The sequence below is a fragment of the Trichosurus vulpecula genome, chromosome 4, assembly GCF_011100635.1.
Source record: "Trichosurus vulpecula isolate mTriVul1 chromosome 4, mTriVul1.pri, whole genome shotgun sequence".
Taxonomy (NCBI): Eukaryota; Metazoa; Chordata; class Mammalia; order Diprotodontia; family Phalangeridae; genus Trichosurus; species Trichosurus vulpecula.
In genome coordinates, this window is record NC_050576.1 from 339,954,616 (window position 1) to 339,977,349 (window position 22,734).

At 37.2% G+C, this 22,734-nt stretch overlaps 1 protein-coding gene across 1 annotated transcript in view; it reads left to right on the top strand.

The window, feature by feature from the left end:
- The window catches only part of SCEL (sciellin), a 145,156-nt gene that overhangs the window by 22,840 nt on the left and 99,582 nt on the right, over positions 1 to 22,734 (top strand). The window contains exons 5-8 of the mRNA XM_036755756.1: positions 7,802 to 7,870; positions 8,517 to 8,555; positions 10,121 to 10,228; positions 13,122 to 13,187. Coding sequence (XP_036611651.1) covers positions 7,802 to 7,870; positions 8,517 to 8,555; positions 10,121 to 10,228; positions 13,122 to 13,187 — 282 coding nt within the window. The remainder of the gene's footprint in view (positions 1 to 7,801; positions 7,871 to 8,516; positions 8,556 to 10,120; positions 10,229 to 13,121; positions 13,188 to 22,734) is intronic.

Sequence of the window (22,734 nt, forward strand, 5' to 3'; positions counted from 1 at the left end):
GATTATTTGTTGTAACTCCTATTCCAGACTATCAGTTCAAATTCCGAGAAAAGCTGGTTCTGCCATATTAGTGTTTAAATGCTTGAGGATGAAAAGTTCTTAACAATAATAATAAGGAACATTTATATAGCACTGTGTTAGGCATTATGCTAAGTGCTTCACAGTTATCTTATTTGATTCTGGCAACAACATTGTGAAGTAGGTTATTGTGAAGTAGGCTATTATTATCCCTATTTTACGGATAAGGAAACTGAGGCAAATAGAAGTTAAGTGACTTGCCTGACATCACACAACTAGTAAGTGTCCAAGGTCAGATTTGAACTGGGATCTTTCTAATTCCAGGGAGAGTGCTCTGTCCTCTGTACCCCCTAGCTTCAGAATAAAATTCCGAAGATAGAAATAAGCTAATTATGATGATAAAAAAGGAGTTGTTTAAAAAGTTTCATATGTTTGCTCAAGAAACTCATTGGCAAACTTAATTTTTTAAGAAGACATATATAAAAGGTGGAAGCAAGAGTGGTTAATGTTAATCTTTGAGCTGGGAAAAACTGGCTAACAGGGGTTTAAAACATAAAATGAGTAGGGAGTTCTGAGAGTACCTACATTCCTTTGGTGAATTCTAGTTATCAGGCCTAGATACATTATGTACCAGGGGAATATAAGAACTGGTAGATAAAGATTGTTGAGCCTTGGTCAGTGATCTTTGAAAGGTCATGGATGATTGGGTGGGGGGGGAGGATAGTGAGTAATCTATATTTAGAATTGAATGAGATTTAAAAGCAAAAAAACATCAACAAGACTTTTAAAAGTAAAAGAAAGTTCATAAAAAGTAGAAAAAGTGTCTTAGCACCAGAGAAAGGCAAATGTTCTAATTCTTTTTTTAAAAAAAGAAGAGATAGAAGCCTGGAAGCTATAGGGCAGTGAACTTGGATTACTGGCAGAATTCTAGAATTTATTATTTAAAGTTAATGATCTTACTGTTGCTACTGTTACTTGTCCTTTGTTCTTGAAGAAGACCATGACACCAGGAAGGTGATGGCATGACTTGCAAGTGAATTGGATTTAAGTGAGGGAGGGCTGTGCAAAGTCAACAGCCTCACTTTCTCCTCCGGAGCCATCTGGGTGCAGTGGCAAGACATAAATCAGGACAACTGGAGAAGGCCTCAAATGCAGTGGGAGACCTTGGCCTCTTTAAGCTAAAGTCTTTCCCGGGTCTCAGTTTCTCAGTTTGTCTGAGACAATGCCCATTCAGTGATTAAGGTTAGGTAGGAGATGAGGCAAAGAATGGCTTTTTACCCAGTCAAAAAAAAAAATCAATCTGGGAGAGGAAGACCTTCAGGGTTTCTGGCCAAAACAGAAATAATTGCCATTTACTCCGAGTAATCTGGGCCTAAACAAAGTTCCTGTGGGCTTCGGCTGGGACCTGTTGCTGGCTAATCAATGAGAGCCAGAGTGATTTGGGTTTAAGATGTGGTCCTTAAGAAAGAAATCTAGCTCCTAAACCTCAAGATACCTTAGAGGTTTCAGCGATTTACATTCTTTTGGGCAGGTAAGGTATGATACATTATGTGGACAGAGGGAGAAGAAGAAGGAAGTGGGAAAGGGAAGGGGGAAGCGGAAGGAGAATAACAAAAAAAAACCAACAAGGGACAATTAATACTTAAAGATACATACCAGGTGATGTGGACATAAATCTTCCTAAAGAGCTCTGTCTCTTAAATTATCTGGTAAATCCTGGAAGAATGGCCTAGAATTATTTTTCAAATAAAGGCTCAAAGATAACATAGAGGTACTAGTGGAGTTTTTTGGGGATTCTACAGGTGAAGTGCCAACTTAGATTTCAGAAGAGAGGGGAAATAAACTTCTAATGCACAAAAGATCCAACCAGAATTATTATAAGGGTCTTACTTAATATAGCTATGTGTGAATGTGTTCATTTACATATTTAAATATTCACTTATCTTCCTCCGAGTGAGGAAAGTCTTTTTAGTTGCAAAATTCTAACAATAATATTATGAAAAAAATTTTAATTTAAAGAAAGCAAAATATGACCTCATGCACATAACGAGAAGTGCGAATAGAAAACCAGCTGCAGAGCCAGGAAGACTTGTTTTCAAGTCCTGCCTCTGACACATACTGGCTGTGTGACCCTGGGCAAGTGCTAAAGAGTACAGAACTTCTTAGTGCTTTAGGAAACTCTCCAAGAGTATAAGTTGTGGAGAAGTTGCTAGCCTGCATTGGTAGAGGAAATTTCCCTACTAGGAGTACTCTATACCAATGAAATCATCATTCCAGTCCCTATTTCTATTCCTATACACATATTATGAAAGGTTCATAGAGACCACAAGTCAGACATTTTGAAATGAATCATGGTAGACACAGTGTGAGTAGACCCTATAGTGTACCCCCCAAAACATGTAAGTTCCGTGGAAGCAGGGACTATCTCATTTGTATTCGTATCCTTAGTATTAGCTCAGTGCTTGGCAGTAGATAGTGCTTAATATATGCTGATTAATTAATTGATTGATTTGGAACTTTATGATTGACTACACCTAATGAGTATCACAGAATGGCAGAATCACAGTATCTCGGATTTGGTAGCAACCTCAGATACCATTCAGTTCAACCCACAGAGGAACAAGAATTGTTCTCAACTTAAATGACAAATGACCTCTAGTGACCTTAAATGACAGATGACCTCTAGTGACTTTAAGTGACAGATGAGCTCTAGTAAGCATGAACCTATTGCTACTTAGGAAGGCATTTCAACTTTTGGGTATCTTTAATTGTTAAGGAGATTTTTTTTTATACTTTGAGCCAAAATCTGCATCTCTGCCACTTTCACTAATTATTCCTGCTTCTGCCGGGGGGCTGAACAGAACAATCTAAGCCCTCTTAGTAGTGCTTTGAAATTCTTGAAGATAGCTATCCTCTCCCACTCTTCACATCTATAGGATAAACATATATGCAGGGGCAGCTAGGGAGAGAGTGCTGGGTCTGGAGTCAGAAGATTCATCTTCCCAAGTTCCAATCTGGCCTCAGACACTTACTAGCTATCTGACCCTGGGCAAGTCACTTAATCCTGTTTGCCTCAGTTTCCTCATCTGTAAAATGAGCTGGAGGAGTAAATGGCAAACCACTCCAGCGTCTTTGCCAAGAAAACCCCAAATGGGGTCAGAAGAGTTGGACACAACTGAAAAAGACTCAACAACAACAATGACAAAAAACACATCCAATTAATTCTCATGCAACATTTTCTTTAGTCACTCTCCTCTGGGTAATCTCTACTTGACCTGATGTTCTTCCTAAAATTTGGTATCAAAATATGTCAGATGGAGTATGGTCAGGGCACAATACAGTGTGGCTTGCACTTCGTTAGTCCTGTACATTATGTATCCCTTAAGATAGTCTAAGATCACATTAGCCTTTCGGGGTTATACAATATGGCACTGTTGACTCACTGAACTTGTAGCACATTAAAACCTACAAATCTTTTGCATATTAATATGTCTCACTATGCCTCTGTCATCTTGTGGTTGCGAAAAGAATGTTCAAAATCTAAATTCAAAGCTTTTCATTTATCCTTATTAGGTTTCATTTTATTAGATTTGATCCAACATTCTAGCTGCAGTTAACCGGGCAGTGGTTCTCCTTGGAGAGTTGAATAAATGAGTTGGAGAAGTTGCCTTCATCATTTATCTGAAAACAAGAAAAAGTATTTGATGGGTCATTTGCTAATCTTGCCTTATAAGGCCCATGAACATGAGCAAACGGATCTTTACTAAGTAAGTTAGTCAAAGAAGATGGCCCCAGATTTCCCTTCCTACTCTAAATATGTGAAAACATCAGTTTTTTTTTTTTTTTTGCCAAAATGCCTTTGTAGGGGATGGTGATGGAGTTTATGGAGAACTTGAAAGGATACATTTAAACGGAGTCCTTACCCTTTTTGTTGCTAAGCAAATTTCTAATCATCCTGATTTCTAACTGGGCTGGCTTAGTCTCAGTTCTTCTACAAGAAACCTTACTTATTCACCCTTCATGCTAACGCCTTCTGTCTTTTAACTATCTCTAGTTTGTCCTGTGTATATTTGGTGTACACAATTGCTTTCATGTTGTCTTTCCCATTATACTGTGATCTCCATCATACTTGTGAGGGACAGTCTTTTGTCTTTATTTAAATCTCTAGTGCTTAGCATGGTGCTTGGTATACATTAGGCACTAGATAAGTGCTAATTAAGTGACTGAATGGTCTCAACGATAATTTTAATCACTCAAGCACCTATCAAGTGCTTACCATATATGAAACTTCTTTAGGTGCTGAGGATACAAAAATTAAATGTCATAATCTATGATCTCAAGGAATTTCCAGTCTCACAGGATAAAGATAAGAGGATACCATTATAATAAAGGAAAAATAATTAATGTCATATAAGAGTGAGAGTGTTCTTACCATTCAGAGGAGGAAGAGATTACTTCTGGTTGGGGAGATCAGAGAAAGCTTCATGAAGGCAATGACATGTGTTAATAAGACTCGTCTTTTTAAAAATCATATTTTCTACCAGAACTGTCCAAGATGCTCTTGTGAACATGAGCTTCTTTTAACCATGTTCCAAGTATTTCATGAACTTGTAATATTTTAGCTTGGCAGATCATACCCCATAATTTATATAATAATAGGTCATCCTTTGGAAGAAGGGAAACGAATGTATTAATATATAGAATGAAAACATGTTTTGATTACTTTGGGGGGAAAGTTTAGCTGAGGACAAATCTATAAATCATTGTCAATAGAAATGGGAATTAGCTCAATGAGATAATTACCTTGCATGAAGAAGTTAGCTTTACCAACTTCAAAAAGGCACACATGCCTTGGTCAAGAAGAGGAGGGAAAAGAAGAGGGCTTAAATTCATGAAAAGAAGAAAGCATATATACACATATAGAATATTAGGGACACAAGAAAAGGCTGCAATTTGTAGGGAAAGTATCTAGAGCAGATAGAACAAAACAATGTGACCTTGATCAGGGTCACATTGAACATTTTTTCTTTGCTTTTGGAAAATTTTATTGCAGTCATAGGATCATAGATTTAAAGGGGCTTCAGAGGTCATCTAGTCTAACCCTCTCATTTGACAGATGAGAAATTGAGGCACACATAAGTTAAGTGGCTTGCCCGTAGTCAAATAGGAATACTGGTAGATTTTGGTTTTTTATGCTATAGCAGAGATATTTTCCAATATGTACACTCATCCTCACTACCCTGCCTGACCCTTGCCATATAGAAACACTAAGAAAATCTTTTCTTGTAACAAAATAAAGTAAAAAATTAGCTGGCACAACAGCTAAGTCTAATAGTTCATGTAACATTCTACAGCAGCTAGGCGGCACATTGGATAGAGCGTAGGGCCTGGAGTCAGCAAGATGTGAGTTCAAATTCTGCCTCAGACACTTACTAGCTGTGTGACCCTGGGCAAATCACTTAACCCTGTTTACATCAGTAAAACAAGCCGGAGAAGGAAATGGCAAACCACTCCAGTAACTTTGCTGAGAAAACCCCAAATGGGGTCACAAAGAGTCAGATACGACTGAAATGACTGAACAAAAACTTTCTATACCTGGAGTCTCTCACCTCCCTACCAATAGGGGAGAGATGTGAAATCTATCCATTTGAGCCAATATTGGTCATTGATTTTAATCCTAGTTTGGTTGCCTGTTTCTAGTGTAATTTTCCTTGACATTATTGTGGTCATTTTGTATATTGTTTTCCTGGTTGTGCTTTCTTTGTTCTTTATCAGATTTTTCAGAATACTTCATGGTTGTTCTTTTTCGCTAAATAATGTTCCATTACATTAATATACTACAATTTGTTTAGTCATCCCCTAATCTATGGTCATCTACTATCTTTCCAGTTTAGTGCTACCACAAAAAGTATTGTGATGGATATTTTGGTTATATGTAGAACCAGTCTTTCTGTGTTTCACCTCCTTGGGGTATATGACCAATAGTGGTATTGCTGGGTCAAAGGATGTGATATGAAGAGCTTGGCAAATTTTCTTATTTAATTCCAAATTGTTTTCCATTGGATCAGTCTAACTGGAGTGCATGGATGTTTCTATTTAGGCAGATGGAGCAAGAGAGCCTTTTTAGATTGTAAGTCCTTAGAAATAATGAGAGCTCTGAGAAAAGAGATAACTTGCTCAGTTTCCCAATTTGTGAAATGGGGAAGTTAGTGCCCACAATACCTTCCTCGCAGGATTATTTTGAAGTTTAAATTAAAAAGTGTATTAAAGTGTTTTGCAAACTTTAAATCACTGTATAAATGTCAGTTATTATTATAATAGTCATTTCCATGATAAACTCAAACAGCATGAGCCCTGCTGAATCAACCTGAAATCCTGAAGTTAGAAAATCAGAGCATATGTATTCTGAATTTTGTAACTTTTCTCTCTAAGGGATAGGAGGGAAGGGAAGGGAATCAACCACAATGCCATCATTCTCCAAACAAGAAGAAAGAGGTAGAGTGCATAAGGGAGGGAAAAGATACACCTACATATACTGTTCAGTTTTATATATTTTTTCAAACTACAGAATACATAAATATCATTGTCCTCTGTTATTTTCTCATGATAGAAATGTATTAGAAGTATCCTGTGTTCTGTCACATTTATTCCTGTTTTAGCTTGGCTTTGGAAACATTTGTTTCTTTTCTACTTAGTACAAGTTAATTGCACAAAAGATCGTTATGGAACAAGTAGGTATGTTCTTTAAGGACCAGGAGACCTTACTTTAAGAGTGGAAGAGGGGCCCACTTTTTTGGGGATATTTTGTGGGATTGTGGTCTATCAGATACTGGTTCAGGAATTACAGACTGACCTTAAATTTTTTTTCTGGGCCTAGTTCCTTTTAATCCTGTTTTGGTCCGGGTAGAGTTTGGGTTTAGAATTATCCCTTACTGAAATATGTATTCATAAAATATGCAGGGTATAATGGGTAGGCATGTGGTCAGAAAGGTGGGGGCTGCTCCTTTTATGAGAGAACAATGGAAGAGTTCCATCACCACTTCCATGAAGCTACTTTTCCACGCATTGTCCCCACTATTACTGTTTTTATACCAGGACCTTTGTCACCAGTCAGATGTGACATTCAAGACACTTATGCTTTCATGCTGACTCTAGTATGTCATGGTAATGTATATAAATTGCACCTTAGAAAATATAAGGATTTCTACAAGTGAATAGAGGAGGAGGAGGGTGATTGTGCATTCCAGGCATGAAGGATGGCATTAGCAAAAGTGGGAAAACATTGAAGGTGTTCATTCAGCAGTGAATAGTTTAGATTGGCTGGTCCATAGATTACATGAAGGGAAATGGTGAGACATAAGTCTGAAAAGGCAAGTGGTAGTTAAGTTACAAACTAACCAACTAACTAAGGGTGCCTCCTCGGACCCCCTCGTACTCTGGGAAGAGGAAAGGCATTAGGTTCACAGCTTTGCTCAGTTCCTATAGAGCACAGTATCAAGTTTTTATGCAAGTCTAGAGAAAATGAAGGCCCGAGTTAGGTCCATGTCTCTGAAAGCAGAGAGGGATGTGAGTGAATCATCAGAGATAAAATTAAACCAGACCTGCAACTGGTTGGATGGGGCTGGGGGGAATAAAGGGAAAGGGACAGAGACTAAATTTTTAAAAATGATTCTCATTGGGGAAGAATTATGTTTTTAAGTGATTCTAGCTTAAAAGAGAATTTGAAAGGGGCACTGAAAACTGAATGCTTATCAAGACTTTTGTCTTATGTTTCTTCATAAAGGATTTCAGACAGAAATGATGCTGCTAAAACTTATAAGGCCAATACCTTGGATAACCGACTAACTAATAGGTACAAGTATTTACTAACTTTGGGAAAAGGTTCAAGTACATAACTCTTCTCAGACTCACCTATCAATTTGTAAAGCTTCATTCTCACTAAATGTATTTCATAAGCTCTCTTATATTCATGTTTCTGGTAGTAAGAAAATATGTAAAGGTTCAAGTGTGAATGGCCTTTATTTCAGGTCCATGACCAGAGAAAAATGAAAACTTTGTGGGGTTTTGGAAATCAAGCCCAGCTCTGGAGCTCATTACATTTACCACATGTATATTACTTTAGAAAACATTCTGGCAGCAAGAGTATTGACAAAAAATCATGTAAATGCAGATTTTACATTCTCATTACCAAGGAAAATGATTGAACACAGCTGCACAGCAAATAAAGACATTTGGTAAAAACAGAAGCAGCTTTTTTTGGGGAGTAAAAAAAAAAAAAGACCTCTTTGGAGATTCTCACAAGATGCAGCCAAGATAGGGAGGCCATCTATTGGTATTTATCTAAATACTTGTGCTTTCCTCTTTCCTCCACTCAAAGAATTTCTAACCTGTCATTATGTTGAACAATCAAAATATGAATGATTATAACACAGATGGCATTAATTATTCTTTGTTGCCACTTGTTTATTTCTCAAACTTTGATGTTTTTCCCCCATCAGAGGCTTGTCCACATTCAGAACACCAGAAGCAACAAAGCCGTATGTACATTTCTACTGAAACTATATTTTAGAGCACAATATCTTTGTTTCCTTGTATGTATATTCAAGGTACTGCCTATCTTCACCTTCTACATTAACTTCAGACTCACAGTATAATTTTTATATGCCTTTAAACAAACATGAAATCTGGGTTCTCTGTCTTCCTATTTGTTCTCTCTCTCTCTCTCTCTCTCTCTCTTTAAACTTATCATCTGTAAAAAGTAGTTAAGGAATAATATGAAAGTACATTTAACTAACTGTGTTCATATCTCTCTGTCTGTCTGTCTCTCCCCTCTCCCTCTTGTCCTTCTCTCTCTCCTCTCTCCCTCCCCTCCCTTTCCTTCTCCTCTTCTCCAATCTCCTCACCTTTCCTTCTCTGCCTTCTTCTCCTTTCTTTCCTTTCACTCTCCTCCCTAATTTTCTCCTTTTCTCCTTCCTCTCTCCTCCCGTCAAATCCTATGTCTAATACTTAACTACCTGTATGTTGGGCATGTTACTTAACCTCCCAGAAACCTCAGTTTCTTCACCTATAAGACTAGATCAGGGGTGGAGAACCTTCAGCCTCAAGGCCACATGTGGCCCTCTAAATCCTTAATAAAAGGATTTGTTCTGTAAAACTTGGACTCAGTCAAAAGATTGTACTCAAGGACTTAGAAGGCCATGTGTGGCCTCAAGGCCGCAGGTTCCCCACCCCGGAACTAGATGGTCTCTGAGGTCCTTTCCAATTCTCGATCTATGAGGCTATAAACTGATGATCCCTTCCCACTTCTTCTGTACCCTTTTCTACTGGTCGTTGACTGTTAATGTTTTTCAGTTTCATAGTGTTCCTGGCCACTACCACCTCCTTCCTGCTTGCCTTTACTTCCCTGTAATTCTTTTATTAATAGAAAGGGGACTCCAAAATCATGGTTCTCTATAAGACGTGCCCAAGATTGCATTTGGAAAAAATGGGTATTGCCCAGAATGTATGAATGGAAGATATGTAAGGATCTTGTCATGCCAAATTTTAATTCTCAGTATTAAATTTATTTTCCTTTTTTCCTTTAAAACAACAAAATTTTCAATGTTTAAAAAACATGAAGATTTTATAGGAAAATGTATACTTTTATGAATTTTACTTTTAAAGGAATTTTTATAATTAATGTATAAAAATTAACAACCTATTAAGATTATTTGGGTCTATCCCCTTGTTCACTACTTACTGTTTTTGTGCATTAATTTTTTGTTGTTGATGCTCATTTAGGGGGTCTTTCTACCACTATCCAATATCTTTTTCTCCCTGTCCCTCCCCAATCCACGACCTACCCTTGTGATGATTTCCAATCATATTTAATGTAAAAACAGAGTTTCTCAAGGAAGGTAGAGGCCAAGTGTAGGAGCTGGTGTTAATAGAGGTTGGGGGCATGGCATGGTGAGAGAGAGGGTGGGTTTAAAGACAAGAAATAAGGATGTCTTGCTTTATCTTGGCCTCCTCACTAACCCAATTGTTACCATCAGCCAAGACCTTTCTCTTGGAGTTCCTCAAAACAAACAAAAAAATGCAAGCCTTTTCTTTTTAAATACAGACCACCTGGAACTTCTTTGAAAACCAGCACCACTACAAGTACTGCTGCTGCTGCTGCCCCTCCCGCTGTGGCCGCCCCTCCCGTCCCAACTCCAGTAAAGAAAAAGAGGTATTCAGGGTTTGTTTATCATTGGGAAAATATTTTTCTGATAACTTAGTTTTACTTCTAAATCAGGTACTTCTCTACCTGGCTGTGTAAACTGGGTTTGTCTGGGATGGACGTTTAAAGTTTGTCTTTGCGTCTTCTCCCCTCCCTTTTTCATTCCCAATTTCTCTATTTTTGTAGTCTTCCATGTCTCCCAAATGCCCACCCATGCCCTGGTGATGACCCACCTATTGCCACCCTCCCCATGTCCTGCCCAATGGGAGAAAGTATGGTATCATTCGAGGAGTCCTATATTGTGAAGAAAAACCTGATTCTCCATCAGACTCTGTCTCTAGCTGTGTGAAATCGAAAGTTTCATTGAATCTTCTGGGCTTCGGTTTCCTCATTTGTAAAATCCAGAGTGTTGGACTTAGACTAGATCTCTGAAGAGCATGGTAAGGGGGATTGTAACAACAGGTGACTTGTGGCTACTGTGGCTGCGTAAGACCAACAGCAAAACAGCGGCTCCAGATTAGAATTCCTGGGGTTCAAAGCTTGCCTTTTATGTGCACCATATGAGTGACCTTAAGCAATCAGTAATTAATCAAGTCTTTATTGTCTATTAAGTGCTAGGAACTAAGGATATAAGTACCAAAGAATGAAAATATCTTTACTAGTATTCTCCCTATATTCTAATGGGACAATAAGTAAGTATAAAACTATGGACAGCATAATATAGAGTTAACATATGTATACATATAAATATATACACACAGAGTGATCAAACATAAGGTGGTTTGGGAGGGAGGACACTGGCAATTGTGGGAGATCAAGAAAGGCTACTATCAGAAAATAGTGCCTTAGATACATCTTAAAGGAAGAGAAAGACTTTATGAGACGCATGTAAGGAGAAGGGCATTTCAGGCCTGGAAAGAGACTGTCAGTGTAAAAGCACAGGGATGGGAGAGGGTCTGTGGGCATTGCATGACAAGTAGAGAAAAGGTCAGTTTTGAGGATAGTGGAATGTAAGTCACTTAACCTCCCCTAGTCTCAGTTTCATCATCTGTAAAATGTGGAAGAAGGTTGACCTAAATGGTCTCTGAGGTACCTGCTAGCTCTAGCTCTTTGATCTTATGATGCCTTCTATTCTGAGTTCAATTAAGTCTTTGATATGGCAAATTAATAGCTATGCTGGAACTAGAATCCACATCTTTTCTTTCCTAATGCATTGCTCTTTGCATTACAACATAAATCTTAGTAGGAACCTTCTAGAGACAGTGACCCAAACTTCAAAAATAACAGTGATAGTGGAAACATAGAGCATTATGTCATTCTAGGAGGACAGAAACTTTGGGTGCAAGTAAACCTTTTCCTCAGAGCCCTTAAATCATGCTGCCTAAGTAGCCCCCTTTTTTTTCCATGTATAGACTGGCTGGTTATAATTAAGGTACAATCAAAGGTTTTGATAACAACTAGATAGAGAGGAATCTTGGGCAAAAATGTCTATATGCCTGTGATCATTACCATTGTAATCTCTGACTAGGTCCTGCTTTTATGGTAAGATGAGGATAGGAGCTGGACCTGTAATTTCATTTTCATAAAAAATTTCCAGTGATGAACTCCCTCTAGCAATGCAGGTTTGAACCTTCTCTGTAACTGATAGTCTTAGAGAGTTGCCTAGGGGACCGAAAGGTCAATTGACTTGATGACGGTCATACAGCCAGTATGTGTCAGAAGTAAGAATTGAACATAGGTCTTCTTTACTATGATGTCAGCTCTCTATCCACATGCCTTTGCTACCTTTGATAAGACCCATTTATCTGACAGGTATAGAACAGTAAATAAACCTGTAATGCTAGAAAAGAAGAAAAGACTGAAGAATTCCATGCTATAAACACAGTATTAGTACAGTATTAGAGGGCCAGAAACCAAATGGTTTTAATAAAAGACACAATGCTGACTCATGCCTAGCTCCCATACTTGTGACTATTGTATTTCTTGGGGAGATTTTTTTCAAAAAACACTTTAGTCAGCCCAGCACCATAACTTAGTAACCTCTATCGTTTGACCCCTTAAGCTGAGAGTTACAAGGGCCTTAGAGGTCAATTAGTATAATCTGCCATCCATAGCAGGAGTCCCTTCAACAGTACCCCTCATATGCGGTCATCTAGCCTTTATTTCAACACTACCGTTGACTGGAAATTTACTACATTGTGAAGCATTACTGAATGGTTGAATGTTTAATATGTCAAAATATTGAGTTGAAATTTGAATCACTATAACTTTTTCACTATTTGTCCTACTCCTCTCCTTTGTTGTGATAAAAAATACATCTCCTACCACATGACAGCCTATCATATATTTGAAGATAGCTATTATGGTTGCCCCAATCTTCCTCTTCCACCAGATTAAACATCCTTAGTCCTTGCAATTGTTCTCCATATAGCATGTTTTCCAGACCCTTCATTTTCCTGTCTATCATCCTTTGGACACTCTTTATTGCTTTACCCTTTAATCTTTTTGCTGGACCTCTCAGATGCTCCTGTCAATCCAAACGGCAATTAAGTGAGGTTTAATTTTTTTTTATTGGCAAAAAGCTTTCTGCACTAAAGATGACACTATTTAGGTCTCTAAGTTTATTCTTTTTATTTTCACTCATTTTTTCGACACTATCATCACTACAATGTCTTATTATTTAGTGTCCAAAGGAAACTAGAAAACTTACTTCACTGTAGAAAGCATGAATGTATCATGGGTATCTTCCATTCTATTTACAAGAATTGGTACTAGTAAAAAAATAACATAAAATAATTTGTCTTGTTGGCTGCTGAACTTTGCAAGTTGATGCTAAAGAGACATAGCTTTAGGATTAGATCTTCTGAACATTCTGTTTATAACATGTGTTATTTCTTAACAGACAATCCTGGTTTCCTCCACCACCTCCAGGGTATAATGCCACCCAGAATGCAGTGGGAAGCAGAAGGTAAGGAAGAAAGGCAAAACTAATTTGTTGGGTAATTTTATAGGAGAATTGGTCCTGTTTTTTTTTAAAAAAAAAACCTGTTATTTGAGATACTTTGAAATATTATTGTTATTCAGTTGTTCAGTCATGTCCCCTTTGTGATCCCATTGATCATAGCTTGCCAGGCCCTTCTATCCTTCACTATCTCTTGAAGTCTGTCTGAGTTCACATTCTTTGTTTCCATGACACTATCTATCCATCTCATCTTCTGCCATCCCCTTTTTCCTTTTGCCTTCAATCTTTCCCAACATGATGGTCTTTTCCAAAAACTTCCAACTTTTCATTATGTGGCCAAAGTATTTAAGCTTTAGCTTCAGTATTTGACCTTCCAGTGAATAGCCTGATTTAATTTCTTTAAGTATCAACTGATTGATTTGACCTCCTTGCTGCCCAAGGGACTCTCAAAAGTCTTCTTTAGCACCATGATTTGAAGGTGTGGCACTCAGCTTTCCAACTCTCACAGCCATGCATTGCTATTGAAAAAACCATAGCTTTGACTATACAGATTTTTATCAGCAGGATAATGTCTCTGCTTTTTAGTACGTAATCCAGATTTGCCATAGCCTTCCTGACAAGGAGCAAGAGTCTTTTAATTCCATGGCTGCAGTTGCCATCTGCAGTGATCTTTGCACACAAGAATATAAAATCTGACACTGTTTCCATTTCTTCTCCCTCTAATTGCCAGGAAGTGATGGAACCAATTTCCAAGAACTTAGTTTTATTGATGCTGAGCTTCATGCCAGCTTTTACACACTCCTCTTTACTCTCATCAAGAGGCTTCTTAATTCTTTTTCAATTTATGCCATCAGAGTGATATCATCTGCATATCTGAGAGTATGAATATTTCTCTTGGCAATCTTAATTCTGGCTTTTGATTCATCCAGACTGGTATTCCATATGATGTACTCTGCATACAGATTAAATAAGGTGACAATACACAGTCTTATCTCATTCCTTTCCCAATCTTAAATCAATCAGTTGTTCCATGTTTGGTTTTAATTGTTGCTTTTTGACCTGCATACTGGTTCCTCAGACAAGTAAGATGATCTGATACTCCCATATCTTTGAGGACTTGACAGATTTTGTTGTGATCCACACAGTCAAAAGCTCTAGTGTAGTCAATGAAAAAGTAGATTGCTTTTTTTTTCTGGAACTCCGTTGCCTTCTCCATAATCCAGTAAATGTTGACAATTTGGTCTCTAGTTCCTCTGCCTCTTTGAAAATCAGCCTGTTCTGGTAATTCTCTGTTCACATATTGCTGAAGCCTAGCTTGCAGAATAGTAAGTATAATCTTGCTGGTGTGTGAGATGAGCACAACTTGTAAGATTGGTAATTTGAATATTCTTTGGCATTGGCCTTCTTTAGGGTTGGGATATAAACTGATCTTTTCCAATCCAATGGCCACAGTTGAGTTTTCCAAATTTGCTGGCATATTGAATGCAGCACTTTAACAGTACCATCTTTTTGGATTTTAAATAGCTCATCAGGATTTCTGTCACCTCCACTAGCCCTATAGTTAGCAATGCTTCCTAAGGCCCACGTGACATTGTTCTTCAGTATGTCTGGCTCTAGATTAGCAACCACATCATCATAGTTACCACTGATGTTAAGATCTTTCTTGTTTAGTTCTTCTTAATCTTTTCTACCTCTCTTAAGTCTCTGCCATTTTTTGTTTTTTATATCATGCCCATTTTTGCATGCAACATTAATTTGCTATCTCTAATTTTCTTTTTTCTTTTCTTTTTTTCAATTACATTTAAAAACAGTTTTTCCATTCATTTAAAAAAAAATTTGAGTTCCAAATTCTTTCCCTCCTTTCCCTTACTCCTCATTGAGAAGGCAAGCAGTTTGATGTAGATTATACATGTGCAGTCATGTAAAACATATTTTCATAGTAGTCATGTTGTGAAAGAAAACCTAGACAAAAAGAAAAAAAAAATAAGGAAAATAAAGAAAGTTTAGGGAAAAAATTATGCTTTAATCTGCATTCAGACCCTGTTGGTTCTTTCTTTGGAAGTAGATAGCATTTTTCTTCATAAGTCCTTCAGAATGATCTTAAATCATTGTATTACTGAGAATAGCTAAGTCAGGGGTAGGGCTTGAGGACCTAGAGGGCCCAGCCCCTGAGCTAAGTCATTCACTGTTGATCATTGTCCAATATTACTGTTACTATGTATAATGTGTGGTTCTGCTCACTTCATTTTGCATTAGTTCATGTAAGTCTTACCAGGCTTTCTGAAAGCATCCTACTCATCATTTTTTTAATTGTACAATCATTATCATATACCACAACTCATCCAGCCATTCACCAGATTATGAGTATCCTCTTGATTTCTAATTCTTTGCTACCAAAAAAAAAAAAGAGTCGCTATGAATATTTTTGTACACATAGGTCATTTTCCTTTTTAAAAAATTTCTTTGGAATACTGACCTGATGGTTGTATTTTCTGGGTCAAAGGGCATGCACAGTTTTATAGGCTTTTAGGCATAGTTTCAAATTCCTCTCCAGAATGGTTAGATCAGTTCACAACTGCACCAATAGTGTATTAGCGTCCCGGTTTTTCCATGTCCCCTCTAACATTTGGCATTTTTCTTTTCTGTTATATTAGCCAATATGATAGGTGTGAAGTGGTACCTCAGAGTTGTTTTAATTCATATTTCTCCAATCAATAGTGATTTAGAACATTTACTCAAAAGATTATGGATAAATTTGATTTCTTCAACTGAAAACTGCCTCTTTATATCCTTTGACCTTTTATCAATTGGGAAATGACACATATTATCATAAATTTGACTCAGCTCTCTATGTATTTGAGAAATGAGGCCTTTATCAGAGAAATTTGCTGTAAATCCCCCCTTCCCCAGTTTTCTACTTTCCTTCTTATCTTGGCTATGTTGGTTTTGTTTGTGCAAAATCTTTCTAACTTAATGTAATTAAAATTATCGATTTTACATCCCATAATACTTTCTCTTTTTTGTTTAGTCATAAATTCTTCCCTTATCCATAGATATGAAAGGTAAACTTTTTCATGTTTCCCTAATTTGCTTATGGCATCACCTTTTATGTCTAAATCATGTAATCCACTCTGCTGATTCCATTTTATGGGTGTTTATCCCATTCGCAGTTATGATTACTAACTATGTATTTCCCTCCATTCTACTATTTCCCCAATTTATCCATCTCTCTCTCTCTTCCCCCCTTTTGTCCCTTTCCCTTTTCAAAAGTGTTTTGCTTCTGACCACTTCTTCCACCAGTCCTCCCTCCCTTGTATCAGCCTGCCGCATTTTCTTATCGCCCTCCCCTCCTACTTCTCTGTAGGGTAAGATAGATTTCTATACCCAACTGATTGTGTATATTATTCTCTCTTTGAGCCAATTCCAATGAGAACAAGAGTCAAGCATTGCTCACCACTCCCACCCCACGCCCCATCTTTCCCTCTCTTGTAAAACCTCTTTTGCGCCCTTCTTATGTGAGATAATTTATCCCATTCTACTTCTCCCTTCTACCTTCTTCCACTACTTCCCCCTTTATCACTCCTTAATTTTAATTTTTGGATTCATCCCACCATAGTCAACTCATACGTGTGCCCTCTGTCTATCAATACTCCTTCTAACTGCCCTAATAATGGAAGCATTCTTAGGAGTTACAAGTATCATCTTCCCGTGTGGAAATGTAAACAGTATTGAATCCCTTAGGATTTCACTTTCCTGTTTATCTTCTTATACTTCTCTTAATTCTTGTATTTGAAAGTCAGATTTTCCATTCAGCTCTGGTCTTTTCATCAGGAATGCTTAAAAGTCCTCTATTTCATTGAATATCCATTTTTTCTCCTGAAGTATTATACTCAGCTTTGCTGGGTAGGTGATTCTTGGTTGTAATCCTACATTCATAAAGGATGTTATTTAGGTCATACCTATGTGGTCTGATGGTTTTCCCTACTTTTTCCAATTTAACTCTGAATTTAGTAATAAGAACCTCATGATCTGAGCCAGAGTCAGTTCCAGATCTTGTTTTAACTGACTATATAAGGTTTCTTTACCTTTGACTGCAAAGTATATAATCAGTCTGATTTTGATATTGATAATTTGGTGATGTCCATGTGTAGAGTTGCCTTTTGGGTTGTTGAAAAAGAGTATTTGTTATGACCACTGTGTTATCTTGACAAAACCTGCTTCATTTTATAGTTCAAGGCCAGACTTGCCTGTTATTCCAATTATCTTTTGATTTCCAACTTTAGTATTCCAATCTGCTATGATGGATGTGACATCTTTTTTTGGTGTTACTTCTAGGAGAAGCTGTAGGTCTTAAAAGAACTGATCAACTTTGGCCTCTTTGGCATCAGTAGTTGGATCACAGACTTGTATTACTGTGATGCCAAACACTTTACCTTGGATTCAAACAGATATAATTCTGTCATTTTTGAGATTATATTCTAGTACTACTTTTCTCACCCTTTTATTGACTATGAGGACTACTCCATTTCTTCTAAGGGATTCTTGACAACAGTAGTATATATAATGAATTATATTCACCCATTCCCATCTATATAAGTTCACTGACACCAATATGTTAGTGTTTAATCTTTCCATCTTTTATTTGACCATATTCAGCTTACCTTGGCTCATAGATGATACATTCTAGGTTCCTACACAGTATTGATCTTTACAGAATCATTCTTTCCTTTTGTCATCAGACTCATCTTCAGCTGAGCTTCCTTTCAGCTTTGGCCCAAGTGCTTCATTCTCTCTGAAGCTACTTGTAGTTGTCTCCACTCTTCCCCAGTAGTGTGTTGGATACCATCTGACCTGAGGGGTTCATCTTCCAGTGTCATCTCTTTTTTCATTTTAATACTGTCCATGGGGCTTTCTTGCAAAGACACTGGAATGGTTTGACATTTCCTTCTCCAGTAGATCACCTTTTTTCAGAACTCTGCTCTATGACCTGTCCATGTTGGGTATTACTCATAGTTTCATTGAACTATGCAAGTCTCTCTGCCACAATAAGGCAGTGATCCAAAAAGGGATTTTGGAATATATTGAAGGTAAAATACAAAATCCTAACTTGGCTAGTGTGTCATTCTTGGAAGTTGGGTGTGACATATGGTCATCCCAGTTACCCACTGACCTGGAAAAACACTGGGAAGCATATGGTAAAGACAGAAAGTGGAGTTCAACACCAGGCAGTGGTTAGATGCATCAAAAGTTTTGCAATTGCTCCTCTCATACAATGGGTAAAGCAGCATGAGCAATATGATATTATATAACAATTTAAAATATAAACCATGTAGAGGGCACTTTTGTTATGGAATTTCCATGACAATCATTTCAGCATCCATTCAACAAACATTTCTTAAATGCTATGGTCAAGACTATTTGTTAAATTGCCATTGTCAAGACACTGCATTGAACTTTGAAGTGATACAAATATAAAGAAGTCCTTTCCTTTAAGGAGTTTACAATCTGACTGGAAAGACACATACATACACATATACAACTTATATACAATTGAATAGGAAAAGTGAATTGCTGATCTATCAACAGATGTTATGAAAGTTTTTAGGAAGACAAGCTTACTTCTGGTTGGGGGGAACCAGGTAAGGTTGCAAGTAAGCTGGGCCTTCTTGAAAGGTGGGTCAAAATTTCAACAGTAGAGATGTGGAGAGGAGAGCATTTCAGATGTGTGCAAAGGCTCTTTGTTTGACTCTTCACCACCCCAGATACTCAGGTATTTTTATGTCCATTCTGTTTTCCTCCTTTCATCCTTATTACCACCATCCTAGTTTAGATTTTAATTATCTCACTCCTGGGCTACTTCAGTAGTTTTCTAATTGGTTCTATTATGTCTCATTCTTACTCAAAAGCCTTTCCTCTTATAATGTTGTTCAAAAACTAGTACTATCTTCTTAGCCTGCCTTTCAAGAACCTTTAGAATCTGGGCCCAACCTTCCTTCCTGGCTTTCTATCTTCCCCAACTTATTATATATACCATTGTCTTGCCAAATTGGGTCATTCCTTGTTGTCTAAATACAATTAATACTCTTTTGTCTCCTTTCTTTTGCTTTCCCTCTTCCATTCCTTTGTAATGTTCTTTTCCTCTGTCTCCATGTGTCGAAAAACTACCATCCTTCAAGACATCACTTGAACAAGAATTCAAGTGATTCTTGTCTGAACCATACTCCTCCCCTGCCATGTGATGAGATTATTTTCCCACCTCCTACAGTACCTTGTTCATTTGTTTGTTATGCCATGTATTACATTTTTACCTTATGTTACAGATGTGTGTAGATCATTTTCTCTATTAGCAAGATAGGGACTGTCTCCTGGTCATCTTTATCTTTCACAATGACTGGCATAGTGCCTTGCACACAATAGATACTCAGTAACCATTTGCTGAATGAGTGAATGGATGACTTCATTTGGGAGAAAAGGGAGAGCTGAGAGAGCAATTTCTGAGAAGTTGAGGGTGCAATGTCTAATATTGCCTTTGGAAAGGTCAATCTATTTCTTTTTTTATATGTAGTGTTTTGTCAATATGTTTTAAGATTGCCTAGATTATCTCCCCTGTAACTTTCTTCCAGTAGCCATTTCTTATAACATAGAATTTTTTTTTAAAGAAAAAAAGGAAGAACAGAAAAAAAGTTTAGCAACATCATTCCTCTCCTCTCCTTGCAAAGGAGTTGGGGGATATCTTTTCATACCTCTTCTTCAAGACCAAGCTTGTTCTTTATAATTTTTCAGTATTTTAAAATTGTTTTGTAGTTCTTTCCATTTACATCATTGTATTTATTGTATATAATGTTTTCCTAGCTCTGCTTAATTTACTTTGTGTCAGTTAATGTAAATCTTTCCACGCTTTTCCATCTTATTTATTCTTCTATGTGCAGTCAAATTTGTGTGGTATCAGTCACTGTTGTCCTTGACAACACAGATGCCATTTTTTCCTCATCTCATATACCCTTCCCTTTTGAAATGTTCTTAGAGTCAGTAGCAGCAGGTATCTGGGATGTTCAATGGTCACAATGAGAATTCCCATATTAATTATTTAACTACATAGGGCTTTAGTGGAAGAGATGAGATAAACCCTCCCCCTACCAGCTTACCCTGTGGAGCTCTTTGTTAATGCTATCTTTTTGGAGAAAGTGTGGAGTGGGAGTAGTAATGAGTACAAATAAACAATATTCTGATTTAAACATCTGATTGTTTAATGGGTTAGTAATTCCCAGCTTTATCTAACTGGGATAATTCCTAAATAAGTTAATATCTGCTATTATGATTTCAGTTGTCTGCATCATGGTATAAATATACAGTAGTCTATAAATGGAAAGAACTACACATCACAAATTTTTAAAAAATGTAACAAAATGACAAAGATCAAGCAGGACTCAAATGAAGAAATGTGAGGACAACTCCTTCCCATCCCCAACCCACCCCTCAATGGTGGCTATGTGAGTATAGAGAAGTGGATAAATGAGACATATTATAAAGGTAGAATTGACAAGACTTGGCAAGTGGTTGGATATAGGGAGGGCAAAGGAAGGAAGAGTCAAGAATGATGCTGAGGTTGCAAACCCAGATGACTGGAAGGATGATGGTACCCTCAACAGAAATAAAGAAGTTGGAAGGAGGAGCAGGTTGGAGCTAGGTAGGGAAGAATGATTTCTGTTTTGGACACATTTTGTCTGAGGTTATGGTGGGGTCTTTCTCAAGTGGAATAAAAAAAACATAAGGGAAGACAACCTAGGAATTCTGAGGTTCAGCTTTTTTTTTTATCCCGAGTATTTCTATATCCACCAAGTCTTAACCTGATAGAAAGAGCCAGCAATTATTATTCACAGTGTTATATTTCCAAAATCACTTCTTATTTTATTCCTCTATTCATTATTAATCTATAAATGCAAACCATTATAAGGAACTTATTTTATAACCTTACTGCATATGGAACTGAAGGGTTATTCACAAGCTCACTTCTCATGTTCCCAGTTCAATTGAGCTAGTTGAGATATGCCTGCAGAAAAAAGACATCATTTGGCTGTTTGCCCTGGCAATTTATGGTTTATTGGTTGTGATTCAACTGGGGAAAGGAGATGAATTGTAATCCTTCTTCTGCACACTGGCTGACATCCATAGCACTGAAGCTAAGGACAAAAGGTTACTATCAGAGCAGATCGATCAATTTAAACATTCATTCCTTTTTTAGAGTCATGGATGATACATTTAGTAGGTACTATAAACCATTTCTTTGTCAGGAGGGGCAACACTACTACAGACTTACCTGCTCGAAAGGAGAGAGTCATATTAATACAACAATAAAACTCTTGATTTTTAAAGTGCTTTTCCTTTGAGAAACTTGAAGCTACAACTTGTCTTTCTTACTTTTTAATGCTTCTTGTTATGTTGAAGGTTAAGAAATGGGTTTTTAGCAAACCCAACCAGATTTTTTAAATTAGTTTTCTGATTGACATAAAATTTTTTGTCTTCTCTGACTTCACACATGTGCAGGGTTTCACTATCTTTAAAAAACAAAAACCCAAACCTAGTACCTTCATATGGACCCCTGCTCTTTCTCACTATAATTCCATTTCCTTTCTTCTTTAGTATTAAGTCTTTAATAAGCAGTCTATAACTGCTACCTTTATTTCTTCTCTATCCAATTGTTCCTTCCTTTCTATTTCTGTCAATGGTCTAGCAATGGCCTACTTATTGATATTCATACTCTCCCCAATCAAATCCACTTTACAAACCATTGCCAGATTAATCTTCCTGAAAATTATGTCATGCATCATGTTACTCTCCTACTCAACAATCTTCAGTGCCTTTAGGAATTATCTCATGGTTCAAACTCTGTACCCTGGCATTTGAGATCCCAAATAACCATCCTTAGCTTTACATGCTATATATAAGCCCTCTAACCAGTAGTATACTGGTAAATGTTTAATAATTGTCTGGAGGGGGGGAAGGAAGTGCATGACACACTTTAAATTTAATTTGCATTATTAACATTTTCTCCATCACTTCCTTAAGTGGAAATCAACAAAATAATAAACCTATCCCTGATTTTTAGTGTCTGATATTTCTGATATGTGAATGCTTATGCTGAAAATTTAACAATTAGCTCCCAAGAACCATTATTAGGTGGCTCTAGCACATCCCAGCTTCTAACCTAGTCTAACTAGTCTACTTAAGTGATTGATATTCTTTTTCCCTCTTTAATTATGCTCCTTCTTTCTTTCCCACCTCTTCAAATCTTACCCATCCAAAGCTTTGGCTAATTTTCACTTTTTCTCCACATAGCTTTCCCAGCAAATTATAGTCTCTCCCTCTCCTGAAGTTACAGTGATTATTATCTCTATCATCTGTTTGGCAATCAATTTTCCTGAGGAGACTATACACCCTGTCTTCAGTCTTTCTTCCTTGGGTTGTGTGCTTAAGATATGATCCGTGATTATTGAGGCAGCTTTTTTTAAAATGCCTGCTTAGTCTCAATGTCCCTTTCTTTGCTGAGGTTCAC